The sequence below is a fragment of the Schistocerca americana genome, chromosome 10 (assembly GCF_021461395.2).
Source record: "Schistocerca americana isolate TAMUIC-IGC-003095 chromosome 10, iqSchAmer2.1, whole genome shotgun sequence".
NCBI lineage: Eukaryota > Metazoa > Arthropoda > Insecta > Orthoptera > Acrididae > Schistocerca > Schistocerca americana.
In genome coordinates, this window is record NC_060128.1 from 192,527,454 (window position 1) to 192,546,546 (window position 19,093).

A 19,093-nucleotide genomic window follows, 5' to 3' on the forward strand; every position below is an offset into this window, starting at 1 on the left:
ATGGTGTACACCTAGGCCGTGGCTTCGCTTGGTATTTTCACGTGTCCCTAAGGACTCAGTTAACCCCCCAGCTCTCCGCTGCCACTTCATCTCGATTCTTGACAAGTACCGAGGCCACGAAGTGGTTTACACCGACAGCTCGATGGCTGATGCTCACGTCGGCTTCGCGTATGTCCATGGAGGTCATATTGAACAGCATTCCTTGCCCATTGGCTGCAGTGGTTTCACTGCCAAACTGGTGGCTATATCTCGTGCTCTTGAGCACATCTGTTCATGCCCTGGAGAGGCATTTCTTCTGTATACAGACTCCTTGAGCAGCCTACAAGCTCTCTACCAGTGCTACCCTCGTGATTCTCTTGTCAGGACCCCAGGTCACATCGGAATCCCAGGCAACGAACTTGCCAAGAGGCTGGCCAAACAGGCTAAGTGGAAACTGCTTATGGAGATAGGCTTCTCTGCAACTGACCTGCGTTCACTACTAAGCCGCAAGGTTTTGCGGCTTTGGGAGACAAAATGGCATAACCTTAGCCTGCACAACAAACTGCGTGCCATTAAGGACACTACGAATGTGTGGCAGCCCTCCATGCGTGCCTCTCACAGGGACTCTGTTGTTCCCTGCCTGCTCCGCATTGGCCACTCTTGGGTGTCACATGGCTACCTCCTGCGCCATGATGACCCACCTCAGTGTCGGTGTGGCGCCCGGCTGACAGAGGCCCGTATCTTGGTGAGCTGTCCTCCTTTGGCTGCCCTGCGATGGACTCTTCAGTTACCGGATGCGTTGCTTTTAAGTTCAGCTGACAATGCCTCATCGGCTAATTTAGTTTTATGTTTTATACGTGACGGTCAGTTTTATCATACTATATAAGTTTTAGACCATGTCCTTTGCCCCCTTGTGTTCTTCACTCTAATGATTTTAGGGTGGATGTTCTAAAGTGTCACAGAGTGGCTGGCTTTTCCTTTTTATTCTCGTGGCCGGCAGCCACAGTCATCTGCTCTCTTGTTTTTACTCCTTCTACCTGTTTCTTGCTCCTCTCTGTGGTTTTATTTTCCTGTTTTTTGTCTGTAGCAGTGTTGGTTGTCCTTCTGTTGTTCTTCCTTTCTCTTGTTATTGTGCTCTACGTTTCCTTTCTTTTCTTCTTTCCGTTGTGTAATTATTTTACTGGGAACAAGGGACCGATGACCTTGCAGTTTGGTCCTTTCCCCCCTCTTTTAAACCAACCAACTGCCCAATTTTAGCTGCTCTGCGACGTACTTTTAACCTTCCCAACACTCTACCTTCGGTGTTGGCTGACAATGCCTCAACAGCAGATTTAGTTTTACGTTTTATTCGTGAGGGTTTTTTTTAATCATATCATCTAAGGGTGGGCATTTGGCCTTCTCTCCAAGGCCTCCACGCTCCCTCCATTTTAATGCTCTGTCACCCTTTCTTTGCATTTGTTTGTCTTGGTGGTCATCTTTTCCCTGCATGTGTTCATCTCGCCTTGTCTTTTTGGAGTGGACATTTTAGTGTGTTGCAGAGTGACTAGCTCATCCTTTTTTATACTTGTGGTCAGCCAGTCCAGACCATCTGCTGTATGGTTTTAATACCTTCTTTTACTTTTTCTTGTGGTGTATGTTTCCCCTGTTTTTTGTTTGTTCCTTTTTTTTCTTTTTAACTTGTGGTTCCCCATTCCTTATCTCCCTTTTACTTTCCAAAATGTACTTTGGATGTTGTTTTACCTTGAGTCTCATTTGCATAAAGGAAAAGGGAATGACGACGCTGTAGTTTGGTCCCTTTATACCCCAAACCAACCAACCAACCTCTCCCACCACCCCCTCTACCTTCTGCGGACCCTCCGCTCCTCTGCCCCTCTGCCCCCCTCCCCACCCCCACCATATCCCGTGCCCTCCCTCCTCTCCCCTCCCCTATTCCTCTATTCCCCTCCCTTTCCCTATCCTATCCCTCCACACCTGTCCCCTGTCCTCCATTCCCCTCTGCCTTTCCCTCCTTATGCCTCCATCTGTCTCTCCCCTCCCTGTGTCACTTCATTTCTCTTTCCCCTCCCCCTCTCTCACTCCTCCTCCTCTCCCCCTCTTCATCTCTCTTCTGCCTCTTTCTACCTCCCTCTCACCTCTCCTCCTTACCTCCCTCTCACCTCTCCTCCTTACCTCCCTCTCACCCATCTTCTTTACCTCCCTCTCACTTCCCCCTCACCTGTCCTCTTTACCTCCCCCTCACCTGTCCTCTTTACCTCCCCCTCACCTGTCCTCTTTACCTCCCCCTCACCTGTCCTCTTTACCTCCCTCTCACCTGTCCTCTTTACCTCCCTCTCACCTCCCCCCTCCCCTCCTCCTCTCACCTCTCCTCTTTACCTCCCTCTCACCTCTCCCCCTCCCCCTTTCTCACCTCACCAGCTTCCCGTTTCACACCACTTCCCTCTGGCCTTCCCCTTCCCCCTGCCCACTTCGACCTCCCCCTCCTCCTTCCCCCTTGCACTTCTGATCTCCTCCTTCCGCCATTCCCCTCTCTTCCCTCCTCTCCCTCTCTCCATCTTACTGCACCTGCTTTTTTCCTTCCTGTTCTTTCTTGTTTCTTGGTTACCCTCTCCCCTTTTCCAACCCAGACCACCCCTCCTGCCCCCAGCCATGCAGTCTCCATTGGTTCACTTCTCATATAAATTGGGTTTTTCATGCAGTAAGATGGTGTGATTCAATTTTTGCAATCTGAAAGATACTAATCTAGCTTGGTAATCTCCTTCTGGGTGCTAAAATATTTTTAGAAATGAAAATCAATACTTGCTGTATTGGAGGCACTGCCTGAAGTCCCCTCTCTGACACTCGCTTACACTCTGATTAATGCCCACTATTGAAATGCTGTTACCTTGGCTCTTTTATTTTTTTTAGACTGTGGGTTCTCTGCACACTGCAAATGCTCCCGAAAAGTGCCCTCAGACTGTTTGCCCAAACTGAAGGGTGTACGCGGAGTATTCGGCCTGGACCTGACGACATTGGCATCGCAGCAGCGCAGCCACGTACCGCGCGTCGTGAGGCGCTGTGTCGAGGAGATAGAGCGACGCGGCCTGGACACGGAGGGCCTGTACCGCGTGTCCGGCTTCGCCGAGGAGGTCGAGGCGCTCAAGCTGGCACTTGACACAGGTCTGCTCCTATTGCTCCTTTTGGCATGACCTACAGGTATATGCTCTGTATCATTGCTGATCTGTAAGTGGCATTTTTCTGTACTGTTCAAAGCATGACATATAATTGTGCATATAATGGATGTAATGTGATGTCTGCGTTCGATCGCAGAATGAATTTGGGATTATAGTGAGGACTACCAAAATTTTAGGTGGATATTCTTAGATAGACCGTGACTGATCCCTTCACTGCAAAAATACAGGTCACTCCACCTACCAGTTGCCCATGTACTTCTCAACAATTATATTGTTGCTTAATTTTTATACCCTTACTCCTCCTCCAGGGGCCCAAACAAGTAAAAATTGTCCAGGGTTAAATTATGATCAGTAAGGAAGGTATTAAGTAGTTGTCTGCGGAATTCATTTCACAGAGTTTCTCAGTGGTTGCAGTTACATATTGTCTTGCAGGAGCTTAGTTTACTGAGATACAAAGCTTTCACATTGATGGACAGTTTAGAGTAGTATGTTGAACAAAGTCTTCCCCCATTGTGAAAAAATTCAATGGGGATCATACATGTTGATTGTGAAGAAGCAGTTGTTAGAACTTCGCTGTTAACATGGAATTTCTGACCTTGACAGATGCCCCTGCTTGTCTTATTCTACTGACAAATGCTTAACTCTCCCCTCTAAGTAATCACCTAAATAAATTGCAGTCACTACATTTGAATTTACGGACACTTTTTCCACTTGGATCAGCAGTGTCGTCAGCACACGCCTACATGGACACGTTGTTGGTGGAAACTGTGATCATTTGATACCTACCACAGGCCCGGTATTTCCGTTCGTGCAGTCGAGTCTGCAGCACCTCACAGACCATTCCTTCCTCGTCAGAAATCAATCGATCCTGCAGATTATGTCTCCTGAAGTAACTAATTAAGACAGTTTGAAAATTGAGCCACCGTACCAAATCTTATCAGACGTTTTCTCAATAATGAGAGAGGCTGCTGCTTGCTATTTTCTCTCTCCTTTATTTTACATACATGATCAGTTAGGTGCATTTAATTATTTGTTTCAGCTATCCTCGCCTGTCTCTTCCAAATCATATACTGAATGGATACTAACTAGACTTTTCACAATTTTTGGTTTGCTAATGCACGTCACTTCGGTTTCGTGTGCGCGCGCACATTACACGATGGTGTTTGCAGATGGTGAATTGGCAGACCTCGGACCAGAGAAGTACGACAACATCAACGTTATTGCTGGAGCTCTGAAGCTGTATCTGCGTCTGCTGCCCATACCTCTCATTACATTTGATGCTCATCCACCACTTATTGAAGCAACTAGTAAGTACTGAAAGCTGTTTGTACAGCCTGGTGTAGCCTGCATTTGAGATATGCTCTTTTTGTTCACCCTAACGTGTTTTGCCCTTCCCTCCTAATTTTTGTTCCTAACATAAGTTCCCTATTACCTCTCCCCTCCTCCCCCCCACCCCACCCCCACCACCCTTGAGATTGCCTCTTCCCAAGTTCTACTTTTCTTTAGGTTGTTTTTTCCCCCTAGGGTTTGTTTTTAATACACTTTGCATTGTGAACAGTGTTTTTGAGGTGATGTAATACCTAATAGTGAACACGATACATTACCCATACTATATGCTTCTGTGGAACAACCACTTTCTTTCCCAGTGGTGAGTTGCCCAGAAGACGGTGCCTTAATAAGACATTAGTGAATGAATGTAGGAAAGGTAAGTAAACTTTTGAGATTTTTATCTCCAAAATCTGACTTTAATAAACAGACTTTGACTTTTTGCATCTCCAAAATCTGATATTATTGTGAATGCAAAAGTTGCAGAGCTTATATGTTTTCTATAAATGCACTGAGGTGACAAAAGTGCTTTTGCTTGACGTAGTGCAGCAGTTTGATATGGCACGAACTCGACAAGTTGCCAGAAGCCCTTTGGAGAAATATCGAGCCACGTTGCCTCTATAGCCGTCCTCAATTGCGAAAGAGCTGACGGTTCAAGATTTTGTGCACAAACTGACCTCTCGATTATGTCTCACAAATGTTCATTGAGATTCATGTTGGGCAATCTGGGTGGCCAATGTATTCACTTGAACTGTCCAGAATGTTTCAAACCGATCGCGAACAGTTGTAACTGTCATTTGGAAACATAAACGTGGCTGCAAATCGTTTCCAAGTAACTGAACATAAGCATTTCCAGCCATTGATCGATCCATTAAATCGGAGGACCCAGTCCATTCCATGTAAACACAGTGCACACACTTATGGAGCCACTACTAGGCTACACAATGCCTTGTCGACACCTTGGGGTCACAACTTTGTGGAGTCAGCACCACGCTCGGACCCTACTGTCAGCTCTTATCAAAGGAAAACAGGACTCATCTGACTAGACCATGGTTTTCAAGTCGTCTATGGTCCGACCATTATTATTACGAGCTGAGGAGAGGCAGTGCAGACGGTGCCACACTGCTAGCAAAGGCACTCGTATCGGTCATTTGCTGCCGTAGCCAATTAATACCAAATTTCACTGCCTTGTCATAACGGATACATTAGTCTTACGTCCCACATTGACTTCTGCATTTATTTTGTGCAGTGTACCTCAAATTTTAGCACTGACAGCTCTTCCCAACCGCCATCGCTCTCTGTCATCGAGTGGAGGCCATCGAGAGGTAATGCCTGAAATATTGTATTCTCAGCATGCTCTTGATACTGTGGATTGTGGAATATTGAATGTCCAGATGATTTCCAAAATGAAATGTCCCATGCATCTAGATTCAACTACCATTCCGTGGTCAAAGCCTGTTAATTCCAGTCGAGCAACTGTAATCACATTGGGAATCTTTTCACACGAATCACTTTAGTATAAATGACAGCTGTGCCAAGGCACTGGCCTTTATGTCTTGTGTAAGCTGTACTACCGCCATCTGTATGTGTGTGTGTGTGTATCACTATTCTGTGAGTATTGTCACCTCAGTTTATAAACCCCTAATAATTTAGAGTACACAGATTCATTCATTGATTTATACTCGTGCATTTGTTTGTAATGGTGTGCCTTGTGGAGTTCAAAATTGTGTGTATTGTGTTCCTTCTAAGTTTAGTGGTAACACATTTGCATAGAAAAAGTTATTAGTTTTGAAGAGAATGTTGCTTATATTTTTAAGTGTCAAGGTTTCTCCAATATGCTCAATTATTATAGCTGCACTGTTAACAAAGAGGACTATTTCTTCCTCTTGGATATAAGTTGGCAGAACATTTATATGTAACGAGAACAAGAACAGACCCAATATCAGTCCCTGTGGTACATCTGTAGAGATTATTCCCCATTCTGAGGATGCTGTTATGTTGTGTAAAATCCCTGGGTTTTAATGAGACACTTTTGTGCCCGTAGATAGATGTTAACCCAGCAGTACATGTGATACCATAATATTTGAGCTTCTGTTAGAGAATATGGTGAAGTGCACAATGAAATGCCTTCAGTGTGGCACAGAAAATACTAGCTGGCAGAATTCTTCATTTCATTTTGTGTAAAGCGATCTGGGAACTGAAAATGGCATGTTCTGTAAGAAGGGCCTTTTGAAATGGGTATTGACACTGGCTCACAATAACAGTGATTCACATTTGAGCACAAGTGCAAAATGGCTCCAGTAGCAGCAGCTGTGGTGTTCCATACCGACATGCATCACTGAGTTCACTTTGCGGAATCATAACAGGAATAACACTTTCATAGACAATTTCACTGTTAGATTCACACATTTCTTAACAGAAACATCATACACTGCAAAATAAACCGTATAAGAACAAATCACATAAATTATTATTATTATTATTATTATTATTATTATTATTATTCCTGAGATTTTCCACTCCTTCCAAATTAACAACATAATTGTAAATCAGATGTAGCTTGAATCCAAAGAAATAGTATCAACACCGATTGAGAGATTTATACCAAATAAATTAACAAACGACAGAGCTGATCCCACATGATACACAAAACTGGCATAACACTGTTGCAGAAACAACGAAAAAAGCATGCCAAGTTTAAACGTATGCAAAATCTCCAAGGTTGGTGATCTTTTACATAAGCTCAAACTTAAGCATGGACTTAAATGTGAGATGTTTATAATAGTTTCCACCGTCAAACTTTGTGTCACGACATGGCAGAAAATCCAAAGGGATTCTGGCCGTATGTAAAATATGTTAGCGGCAAGACACAATCAGTGCCTTCTCTGCGTAATAGCAATGTAAATACTATCGATAACAGTGCTGCCAAAGCAGAATTACTAAACGCAGCCCTCCGAAATTCGTTCACTGTTGAAGACAAAGTAAATATTCCAGAATTCAAATCAAGAACAGCTGCCAACATGGGTAACTTAAAAGTAGATATCCTCAGAGTAGTGAAGTGACTTAAATCACCTAATAAAAGCAGGTCTTCCAGTCCAGACTGTATACCAATCAGCTTCCTTTCAGAGTGCACTGATGCAATAGCTCTGTACTTAAGTCATATACAACTGCTCACTCAACGAAAGATCCACACCCAAAAACTGGAAATAGCACAGGTCACACCAATATTCAAGAAAGGTAGTAGGTGTAATCCACTAAATTACAGGCCCATATCATTAACGTCAATCTGCAGCAGGAGTTACGAACATATATTGTGTTTGAACATTTTGAGTTACCTTGAAAGAATTGGTTTGCTGACACACAGTCAACACAGATTTAGAAAACATCATTCTTGTGAAATGCAACTAGCACTTTACTTCCATGAAGTGTTGAGTGCTATTGACAAGGAATTTCAAATTGATTCCATATTTCTAGATTTCCATAAAGCTTTTGACACTGTACCACACAAGCAGCTTTTAGTGAAATTGCTTGCTTGTGGAATGTCGTCTCAGTTGTATGATTGGATTCATGATTTCCTGTCACAGAGATCACAGTTCATAGTAATTGATGGAAAGTCATCAAGTAAAGTAGAAGAGATTTCTGACTTTTCCAAGGTAGTGTCATAGGCCTTTTACTTTATAAACGGAGTAGGAGACAATCTGAACAGCCATCTTAGGTTGTTTGCAGATGACACTGTCATTTATCATCTAGTCAGGTCACCGGAAGATCAATATAAATTGCTAAACAATTTAGAAAAGATATCTGTATGGTGCAAAAATTGGCAATTGACCCTAAATAATTAAAAGTGTGAGATCATCCACGTGAGTGCTAAAAGAAATCTGTTAAACTTCGGTACACAATAAATCAGTCAAATCTAAAGGCTGTAAATTCAACTAAATACCTAGGAATTACAATTATGAATAACTTAAATTGGAAAGAACACATAGAAAATGTTGTGAGGAAAGCAAACCAAAGACTATGTTTTATTGGCGGAACACTTAGAAAATGTAACAGACGTACTAAAGAGACCGCCTACACTGTGCTTGTCCATCCTCTTTTTGGAATACTGTTGTGTGTTCTGGGGTTCCTTACCAAATAGGATTAATAGAGTACATCAAGAAAGTTCAAAGAAGAGCAGCACATTTTGTATTATCGCGAAATAGGAGAGAGAGTGTCACTGACATGATACATGATTTTGGGTAGACATCATTAAAACGAAGGCGTTTTTCCTTGTGGAGGAATCTTCTAGCAAAATTTCAATTACCAACTTTCTCCTCCGAATGCGAAAATATTTTGTCAATGCCGACCTACATAGGGTGAAACAATCATCATCATAAAACGAGGGAAACAGTGCTTGCACGGAAAGATATAGGTATTCTTTTTCTTGCATCCTGTTAGAGATTGGAGCAACAGAAAATTATTGTGAAGGTGGTGTGATGAACTGTCTGCCAGGGACTTAAATCTGATTTGTTGAGTATCCATGTAGATATTACGGACTGCTGCTGCCATCTGCAGCTGAGGTAGGCGAGTAGTATGAGAACTTTATTGCATCTGAAGTGTTGCAAGCAGGAAGATAAGAACAATTGAGCTGTACTACCCGCTGACAACCGGAGCTAAGGTAGTAGCAGAGGTTCAGGTTCATATTCCCTTCCCACACGCTGTGAGTGGTGTACCATTGTCACTGGCAGTCATGTGTATTTGTACTGTTCCACATGAACTGTTATTATTGTTGTTAAAATTTCTTTATTTATGTAACTGCAGTCTTCTTTACATTTGGGCACATTTTATACAGGGTGGTCCATTGATCGTGACCGGGCCAAATATCTCACAAAATAAGCGTCGAACGAAAAAACTACAAAGAATGAAACTTGTATAGCTTGAAGGGGGAAACCAGGTGGCGCTATGGTTGGCCCACTAGATGGCGTTGCCATATTTCAAACAGATATCAACTGTGTTTTTTAAATAGGAACCCCTATTTTTTATTAAATTTTCATGTAGTACATAAAGAAAAATGAATGTTTTAGTTGGACCATTTTTTTCGCTTTGTGATAGATGGTGCTGTCATAGTCACAAACATATGGCTCACAATTTTAGACGAACAGTTGGTAACAGGTAGGTTTTTTTAAAATTAAAATACAGAACATAGGTACATTTGAACATTTTATTTCGGTTTTTCAAATGTGATACATGTACCTTTGTGAACTTATCATTTCTCATAACGTATGCTGTTACAGTGTGATTACCTGTATTACCACATTAATGCAATAAATGCTCAAAATGATGTCAGTCAATCTCAATGCATTTGGCAATACGTGTAACGACATTCCTCTCAACTGCGAGTAGTTTGCCTTCCGTAATGTTCGCACATCCATTGACAATGCGCTGACGCAAGTTGTCAGGCGTTGTTGGTGGATCACGATAGCAAATATCCTTCAACTTTCCCCACAGAAAGAAATCCGTGGATGTCAGATCCGGTGAACATGCGGGCCGTGGTATGCTGCTTCGATGACCAATCCACCTGTCATGAAATATGCTATTCAATACCGCTTCAACTGCACGCGAGCTATGTGCCGGACATCCATCATGTTGGAAGTACATCGCCATTCTGTCACACAGTGAAACATCTTGTAGTAACATTACGTAGAAAATCAGAATACAGTGCACCATTTAGATTGCCATCGATAAAATGGGGGCCAATTATCCTTCTTCCCATAATGCTCCACCATACATTAACCCGCCGAGGTCGCTGCTGTTCCACTTGTCGCAGCCATCGTGGATTTTCTGTTGCCGAATAGTGCATATTATTCCGGTTTACGTTACGGCTGTTGGTGAATGACACTTCGTCGCTAAATAGAATGCGTGCAAAAAAATCTGTCATCGTCCCTTAATTTCTCTTGTGCCCAGTGGCAGAATTGTACACGATGTTCAGAGTCGTCACCATGCAATTCCTGGTGCGTAGAAATAGTTACGGTTGCAATTCATGTTGATGTAGCATTCTCAACTCCAAGGTTATTGATATTACCGGTTGTCGCGCAATTTGTCGGCTACTGATGAGCAGATTAGCCCCAACAGCAGCTAAAACACCTACTTGGGCATTATCATTTGTTGTAGATCGTGGTTGACGTTTCACATGTGGCTGAACACTTCCTGTTTCTTTAAATAACATAACTATCCAGCGAACAGTCCGGACACTTGGACGATGTCGTCCAGGATACCAAGCAGCATACACAGCACACGCCCGTCGTGCATTTTGATCACAATAGCCATACATCAACACTATCTCGACCTTTTCCGCAGTTGGTAAATGGTCCATTTTAACACGGGTAATGTATTACGAAGCAAATACTGTCCGCACTGGTGGAATGTTACGTGGTACCACATACTTATACATTTGTGACTATTACAGCGCCATTTAGTGGGCCAACCATAGTGCCATCTGGTTTCCCCCTTCAAGCTAGACGAGTTTCGTTCTTTGTAGTTTTTTCGTTTGATGCTTATTTTGTGAGATATTTGGCCTTGTCACTATCAATGGACCACCCCGTTTATAAGGTCAGCCAAATGCAGTCATCATATTCTCTGATGTTATTGCTAGACACAGTGTGATTTTTTGGCATCTTGTTTAGATCATGAGAGCCATTCATCATGATATTCTCTCTCTCTCTCTCTCTCTCTCTCTCTCTCTCTCTCTCTCTCTCTCTCTCTCCCTCCCTCCCCCCTCTCCTGAAATGTCAGCTTAATTGATATAGGACACTAATATGCTGGGGTGTTTTTGTGTTAGTTTTCATTGTTCCCTTGTTTCAGAAAAGAAGACTGTATCTGAACAGTTAGCAGCTATGAAGGAAGCTGTTATGATTCTGCCTCCTGCACACTACCAAACTTTGAAGTTCCTCATGGAGCATCTCTACAGGTGAGCAGTGGACATTGTAGAGTGTGTGAAAGGGATAAAGATTTCAGTGATGCACCTAATAGCAGACATGACATCTTGTTGAATTGGGTGTACTGCCGGTGGTCCGCATTTTTCTAACACAATATTTCAACATCGTGCCTTGACGTCTTTATCAGGTGCTTATTGTGACTTTCAGGAAGCACCTGATGAAGACGCCGAGGTACGATGTCGAAATATTGTGTTAGAAAAACGCGGACCACGGGCAGTACTCCTGATTTGACAAGATGTCACAAAATCGCCAGGGAAGTCTAAGAAATTATAACAGCAGACATAATCGTAAAAGAAAAGAAGTCACAGACATTACCTTCAGAGCTGGAGATGAGGAGAAAGTTCAGCATTCCATACACAATGAGATCATTAGAACAGAGCACAGGCAATTATATGAGCATTCTGAATGAAATTGCCTGTGACTTTTTCGAAGAAATTGTTTTGGCTGTTACCATATTTAAGGACTGGAAAAAAAATCATTTTATTTTGTGGCCAATTTTGATGTTATCATTTTTCCAAGCTCAGTGTTATTTTTTGCCCATTTGCAAATTCAGTGTTGGTTTTTTCCCCCCTAAATTCAGTGTTATTTTTTGCCAATTTTGGTGCAGATTTTTAATACACTTTGTGTTACTTTTTCAGCACTTTAGTTTTACTTTTTTGACACTTTCAGTATTCTTTTTTTATAAAAAGTCCTCAGGTTGTGTACTTTGTAGAAAAAAAAAGGTTTTAGTGTTATTTTGTTATAACTTATTTTTCAAGTATTGTATGTCCTCTATTTTTCTCACCTCATTGTTTTTCAGTGTTAGTTAAAAATAAAAATAATACACATTATCAATCAGATTATGTTCAATGACATCACACATTACATTTATTTATATTACTGAAAAAACTTGTTAAACCTACTAAATCTACTCAACACAGTGTTGAAATACAGAATTTTCGAATGAAAGCATTGTTATAACATCAAAATCCCTTTCTGAGACATTATGCCACCAATCCCTCACTGCAGTGTGAAAGCAGCTGTTTAGAATCTATGTTTGAACATAGAAGACACATTGCGTTCAGCTTAACAGCAGATTTTTGTTAATCTACCATTTCCTGCTGGTGTAGAATGTTGCATTTGTGTCACCTCATGATATCTACACTGCTGAGACTTGACATTTCAGGTATACGTAAGACTCCTGTTATGTCAGCATTGATAGGGTTCACCATAATTTCCTAGGGCTCAAACAAGAGTCTAAGGTTGCGAATGAAGACTTGTGTTTATCTGTGGCCAATGAGGGTTGTCAGCATGGTTCGAACGTGGTTACAAGTGTAACCAGTGCCTGAATTTTTTTTCCAGGTTTGTCAAAAATTTGCTAATTTCATCACAAAAAAAATCCCTTTCCCACAACAATGCCACCATCTTCAAACTGTTTTAACTTGTAAACAAAGCTAACAGGTATGTCTGCTGTTGTACATTTCCTGATATGTTTATTAAATAAATCGCATCAAAAATATCTAGTTTTGCGATGTGCTATTATTATTATTATTATTATTTATTATTATTAATTATTTTATGCACTTCTATGTCATCATTGGACCATTTTAGTCAAGCATTTGCTGTTCATAATCTTTAATAAGTGCATGTTCAGACCCTGTTGAACTACCCAGTACCTTTTCATTGGTTTTGATCTTTTCCGTGTTTTCTCATCTTTAAACACACTTATCACCATGTATTGTTTGTTTATTTTTGGTTTAAATAATATATTTTTGTTTTTTTCAGTTTCTTTGGATTTACTTTTTTGTTTTGCATGTCAGCCAGGCTCAATTTTAGTTCATCCATATCCTCTCTTATTTTCTTCATCAGTCCTGCTTGTTTTGGATTCCAGATTTGATCTGTAATTCTTCTTGTCAGTCGGATTCCTGATGTCCTCTTGATATGACCTTCAAAGAAATATTATTCCCTCCGCCTCCCCCCCCAATTAATCTTAGCACACTGAACTCGCATTCGGGAGGACGACGGTTCAATCCCGTCTCCGGCCATCCTGATTTAGGTTTTCCGTGATTTCCCTAAATCACTTCAGGCAAATGCCGGGATAGTTCCTTTGAAAGGGCATGGCCGATTTCCTTCCCCATCCTTCCCTCACCCGAGCTTGCGCTCCGTCTCTAATGACCTCGTTGTCGACGGGACGTTAAACGCTAATCTCCTCCTCCTCCTCCTTCCCAATTAATCCAACATGGAAGAGTCCCAGGTTGATGAGCAATATTCAAGAATTGGTATTACAACTGTTTCCTTGAGATTCTTATAGTGAGTCTCAGCCTGCCATCTACTTTTCCTGTTATTTGTTTTGTGTGGCCATTCCTCTGTAGGTTACTCGTAGGAAATACTACAGTTTTTACTGTTCCCAGTGGTTCCACAGCAGTAGTGTAATTGAACATTAGCAGGCAGGCAATATGTTAACATTTGTTTTTGTTCAGGGTGAACTGCCAGTCACTGCATCAGTCATTGATCGTTCACAAGTTTTCCTGCATTTTGCCAGCAAACAGCCTTGTGGAGCTTCCAGATTATTCACGAGATGATTTGTATGTACTGTATTTACATGAAGATAAGATGGCTCTGAATGTGAGATACCCCATTTTTTTAAAGGAGGCTCTTTGAGAAAGTTTGATTTTTGACATGTTCTGGCTAACCAAAATTACAAACTGTTTCTTTGGTATGAAGTATCTGCCTAAAAAAGTTAACATTATGCCTGTTCTAAACTTATGCCTATTATTGATTAAATTTTCGCAATAAAGGAATAAATAAAATAAACAAAAGCAAATGGTTTTCACTAATTTTGATCTTCACTTCCTTCTTTGCTTACTATCAAAGCCAATCGCCTATGGTATCACTATTTTCAATTTTCATCACCACTGGTATCAATATCTGGGATGACAGTTTCACCTAACCAATAAGAGGCAAGAAAAGGCAGTGTAGTCCTGTGTACGAGCAGCAATGAAATATGCTTCCGAATTCTTGTAATTTCCTAGGTGCTGTTTGCTGTGGGGCCTCATAGCATAGTCCAAATTACGGGAGTGAAACAAGCAACAGTGAAATTTTGAATCTCTGTTGTCACAAATATTTCACTGTATATTCTGAACATGTTGCAATGTCTGAGTTTGTGGTAATGGTGGGACCTGAGAACACAACTTATTTTCCTGAATATATAGAGGATTCTGCATCTGTGCAGCCCTGAGGTTGTCACAGTATTTTCCTTTGCCTCATGCTTTCAGACACTTCATTTGCCCACTGCATAGAACCAGCAGTTGACATACCCCCTCTCATTTCTGTCACATCTTATAGCGAGCATAGACAACATTGCTGCACAAAATGTGCCCCTGACCCATATTTAGACTTTTACCGTCTGCTGCAGAAACATACACGATTTGTCCAATTGTAAAGTCAGTTCAGTTAGGACCACAAATAAAAATGCTTATGCTTCTAACTCATTGTAAGATTTAGTTGCCAACTGTTTCTCATTACTACTACGAAAACAGTCTAGTTTTTTCCTTTGGTAGTGTATAATCCATTTTAGTGAAAACAAAGTTGCAGTTGGTATTACTTTAGTGACAGTTTTCTCCAGTCAACCCAGGAAAACAATTAACAGTAACTTATTGTAAGAGAGAGAGAGAGAGAAAGAAAACAGCGTCTTATAGCAGAAGGAGGTCAGAACCGATTCTGATGCAGTGTCTTGCAGCTTGTCCTCTCCATATCTACAGCCTGTGCAGAAGTGGCCAGTCTACGTTACGCAGCGGACGAATAACTCAGCTGTGGCACTCACTCATCTCACACGAATTTAAATTAAAAAAAGAATCCTGGTGAAAGAAAAAAATAAATATATTACATAATAGTCCATTAAAACAAATTGTAGTCAAATTAGATATTGCCAGTGATTGCACCAGTGCCAGGAGTACGAATGCCGGTGTCAGCAATTTTCTGACATTACACAGCTCATCTGAATTCAAAATAAATTTTCACATGACCTCAGATGCCAAAGCTTTACCTGTAACTGTAAGGCAATCCATATATTAATCTATTACACGACATATACAAATGTATAAGACTACCCTGTATTTTTCGACTGATGGGCTTTGGAAAAACTTCATCGTATAATGGGGTAAATACAATATATTGTAAAGAGTGGTGGCCCTGTTAACACTCTGTTGTGGTACTCCTGAAATTATCCAGTTTTGTGTTGCTGCAGTTGGCACAAGCATGACAGACTACAGCAGACAATTATTCTTGCAAATGGTGGTGGCTTTATGTTTCATTCTGTTATCTGTAACAAATAGGAGCCTCTTGCCTGTAGCTTTATTACCCTTTTGCTTCAGAAATAAATAAATGTGTACGAAATCGTTCGTGCCAGCATTAAAGACTATCTGATCTATCGCAAACTTAGGGTATCGCAGCACGTGGACACCAACAAGATGACATCACACAACCTGAGCACTGTGTTCGCACCGACACTGATGCCGTCTCCGGACCCGGCGAAGATAAGTGGCGCGATGTACGGAATGGCGTTGGAGATAGCCGCCTTGGAGATGCTGATCACGCACTGCGAGACCGTCTTCAGGTGACAGTACGCCTGGCAGTCGTCGCTGACCCCCACGGCCTCACCGCAGCTGTGACGGGTACGGCGGAGTGACGGAGAATGTCGAACGCGTGCTCGACCCCGTAGCGGACACCTCGTCATCCCGAACGTATCGTATGACCGCACCCAGCCACCGGGAGTATCTCTGTGTCTACTCACTGTAAAAGTTAAGGGACAACCCTGGTTTTTCAGGCTGTAGTACGCAACACCAGAGCTCTCTAGTACTCTAGCGTTGACATTTCTCTTTCCTCACAGAAAGCCCTTTAACATTAAGCAGAGGGAAAACCCCTCATTTTTCAGGTTGTAATATTTGATACCAAAGCTCCTTAGTGCACTAGTGCTTGTTTCTCGTGCTTCACACAATGTCCGTTTCTTGCAGACTTGCCCAAAATACAAATTATTGGCATGGGCACATGCACAAGAGTGCATGTTGGCCTTCTTTCACGGTTGTAATGAGCAACATACGCAAAAGCATCAAAAGGGTTATGCATTTGAGAGAACAATACTTTGAGAGGTGGCTGACATTAACTTTCAGGTTATGAAATTTCTGCCTTTAGAAACATTGAGAAGTAGTGAAAAAAGAAAAGTTAGTTACCACTTTTTCAGGGCAGAAACGCAGATTGGTTAGGTTAAAGGTTAGGTCACTCAGATCTCAAGTTGAGAGGAACCAAACTGTTATGAGAATGCACATATAAAATGATGAGAAGGTAGAATGCCCAGCCAGTACTTACCTCTGTGAGACAAAGATCAAGCATTGCTGATAGAAACACCTACAAAATAGGTAAAAATATTTGTAGCTTTTGATAATACTTCCTTACGAAATAAAGAGGTATTTCAAAACCTAGCTGTGGTTTTTATGCTCAAGTGTTTCTGTTGGTAGTACTTGTATAAAGGTGGGTTCTAGCCAGCCATTCAGTCTTCTTGTAATTGTACACTTTTCTCAAATGACTTTTCCTGGAAACTTTTTTGCTGGTACATAAAATATTGTTGTAAGTTAAACTTGAAACTTGGCTATAGCTGTTTGTGTGTTTCACGTCAGAATTTCTCTTCACTTTAAAATAAAAGGACATTACAGTGTCTCACTTAAAATTTTAGCTGTCTGCTATTTTATATATTGTGTCTAAAGTTTTCTTTATACCTAGTGACCAGTTAGTAACTGCCTCCATGTCTGGCATTACTAACTCATTCTAATGTGAAAATTTTGCTTAGGCGGAAGTCAGCAGCATGTACAAACTTCAAGAAATGCATCACACTGTGCTGTCTGTAATTATAGTTTCCTGCGTTTCTGGACATTCTAATGTGGTTTTTCTCAGCTGTTTTCATTTCTGACTGTGGAAGAAGTTTTCCATGCCTGTATTCCTCAGTTGGGGGGCAGGAAAGGTGGTGGCACATAGTTCCTAATTATTGCGTGAGGGGACGCAGTGGTTCAGCCGTGTGACTCTTCATTTATAGGACCCACCTGCTGTACGTGTAACCTTCCAGCTAGGCAGGGAGTTGGTGTCAGTCCTGTTGTGGAAGGACTAGTGGGAGGTACCTGACATTTATTTTTTGGAAGGAATGTGGTAGAATTTGGAATTTGCCTTGAAAAGAAGTATAAAGCTTTTTTAAAAAAATCCAAATATATTTTTCCCAAGTATACCAAATTGCTGTGTATAATATGCCATACCATTATCTCCACACTCGATCGTAATAAATTAATTTAATCGATATAAATCCCCCATCTCAGAACAACTTTGTTCGAACATATATATATAGACGAGGATACCTGTAATTCTAATTGCTCCGGAGAGAGATTACTGAGATTTATCTCTGTTCCCTGTCGGAGTTTTCCTGCTGCCTGAATGTTAAAATGGAGCAACTTTTCTACCGAGTATGTACTGTATTGTGTGAATCTCTGTCAGAATTTTGTTTCCGAAAATTGTTGAGTACGGAACTTAACAACTGTATTTCATCTTTTGTGGCTGTGTGTGGATTATTTAAGAATTCCATGACACCATTTGTTGCTTTATACTAAGAGTGTGATTTTTATGTTTAGCAGTTAGTTTTCTCGAAAAATATATAATGATTACATGTTGCTCACCTTTTGTAATATATTGTTCCGAGATGACATTCCAGCCGATGTTGTTATGACAGAAATGGTTGTAAAGGCCGAGTAAGGGAGAATTCTTAAGCCAAAGTTTGATATATGTTGAAAAGATTAAACACTGAAGAATTTCTTACATTGTTATTAACTGCACATCCATTGTAAGAACAATTCAGTTTTTATGCATTTGCTTTTAAAAGAGTGATGGTACTTTAATATCATCTTATTGTATACAATTTTTTTATGTCTGTATTATGCACTGCTTATATATGTAGTAATTGTTTTTTTTATATACAGGATGTTACAAAAAGGTACGGCCAGACTTTCAGGAAACATTCCTCACACACAAAGAAAGAAAATATGTTATGTGGACATGTGTCCGGAAATGCTTACTTTCCATGTTAGAGCTCATTTTATTGCTTCTCTTCAAATCACATTAATCATGGAATGGAAACACACAGCAACAGAACGTACCAGCGCGATTTCAAACACTTTGTTACAGGAAATGTTCAAAATGTCCTCCATTAGTGAGGGTACATGCATCCACCCTCCATCGCATGGAATCCCTGATGCCCTGATGCAGCCCTGGAGAATGGCGTATTGTATCACAGCCGTCCACAATACAAGCACGCAGAGTCTCTACATTTGGTACCGGGGTTGCGTACACAAGAGCTTTCAAATGCCCCCATAAATGAAAGTCAAGAGGGTTGAGGTCAAGAGAGCGTGGAGGCCATGGAATTGGTCCGCCTCTACCAATCTATCGGTCACCGAATCTGTTGTTGAGAAGCGTACAAACACTTCGACTGAAATGTGCAGGAGCTCCATCGTGCATGAACCACATGTTGTGTCGTACTTGTAAAGGCACATGTTCTAGCAGCACAAGTCGAGTATCCCGTATGAAATCATGATAACGTGCAGTACATACTGACGAAACTAAAATGAGCTCTAA

At 41.2% G+C, this 19,093-nt stretch overlaps 1 protein-coding gene across 1 annotated transcript in view; it reads left to right on the plus strand.

Annotated features, from left to right (window-relative positions):
* Positions 1-18,456, plus strand: part of LOC124552568 (N-chimaerin) — a 46,941-nt gene extending 28,485 nt beyond the window's left edge. The window contains exons 6-9 of the mRNA XM_047126890.1: positions 2,884-3,135; positions 4,319-4,456; positions 11,316-11,421; positions 15,870-18,456. Coding sequence (XP_046982846.1) covers positions 2,884-3,135; positions 4,319-4,456; positions 11,316-11,421; positions 15,870-16,047 — 674 coding nt within the window. The 3' untranslated portion in view covers positions 16,048-18,456. The remainder of the gene's footprint in view (positions 1-2,883; positions 3,136-4,318; positions 4,457-11,315; positions 11,422-15,869) is intronic.
* Positions 18,457-19,093: the final 637 nt, after the last annotated feature.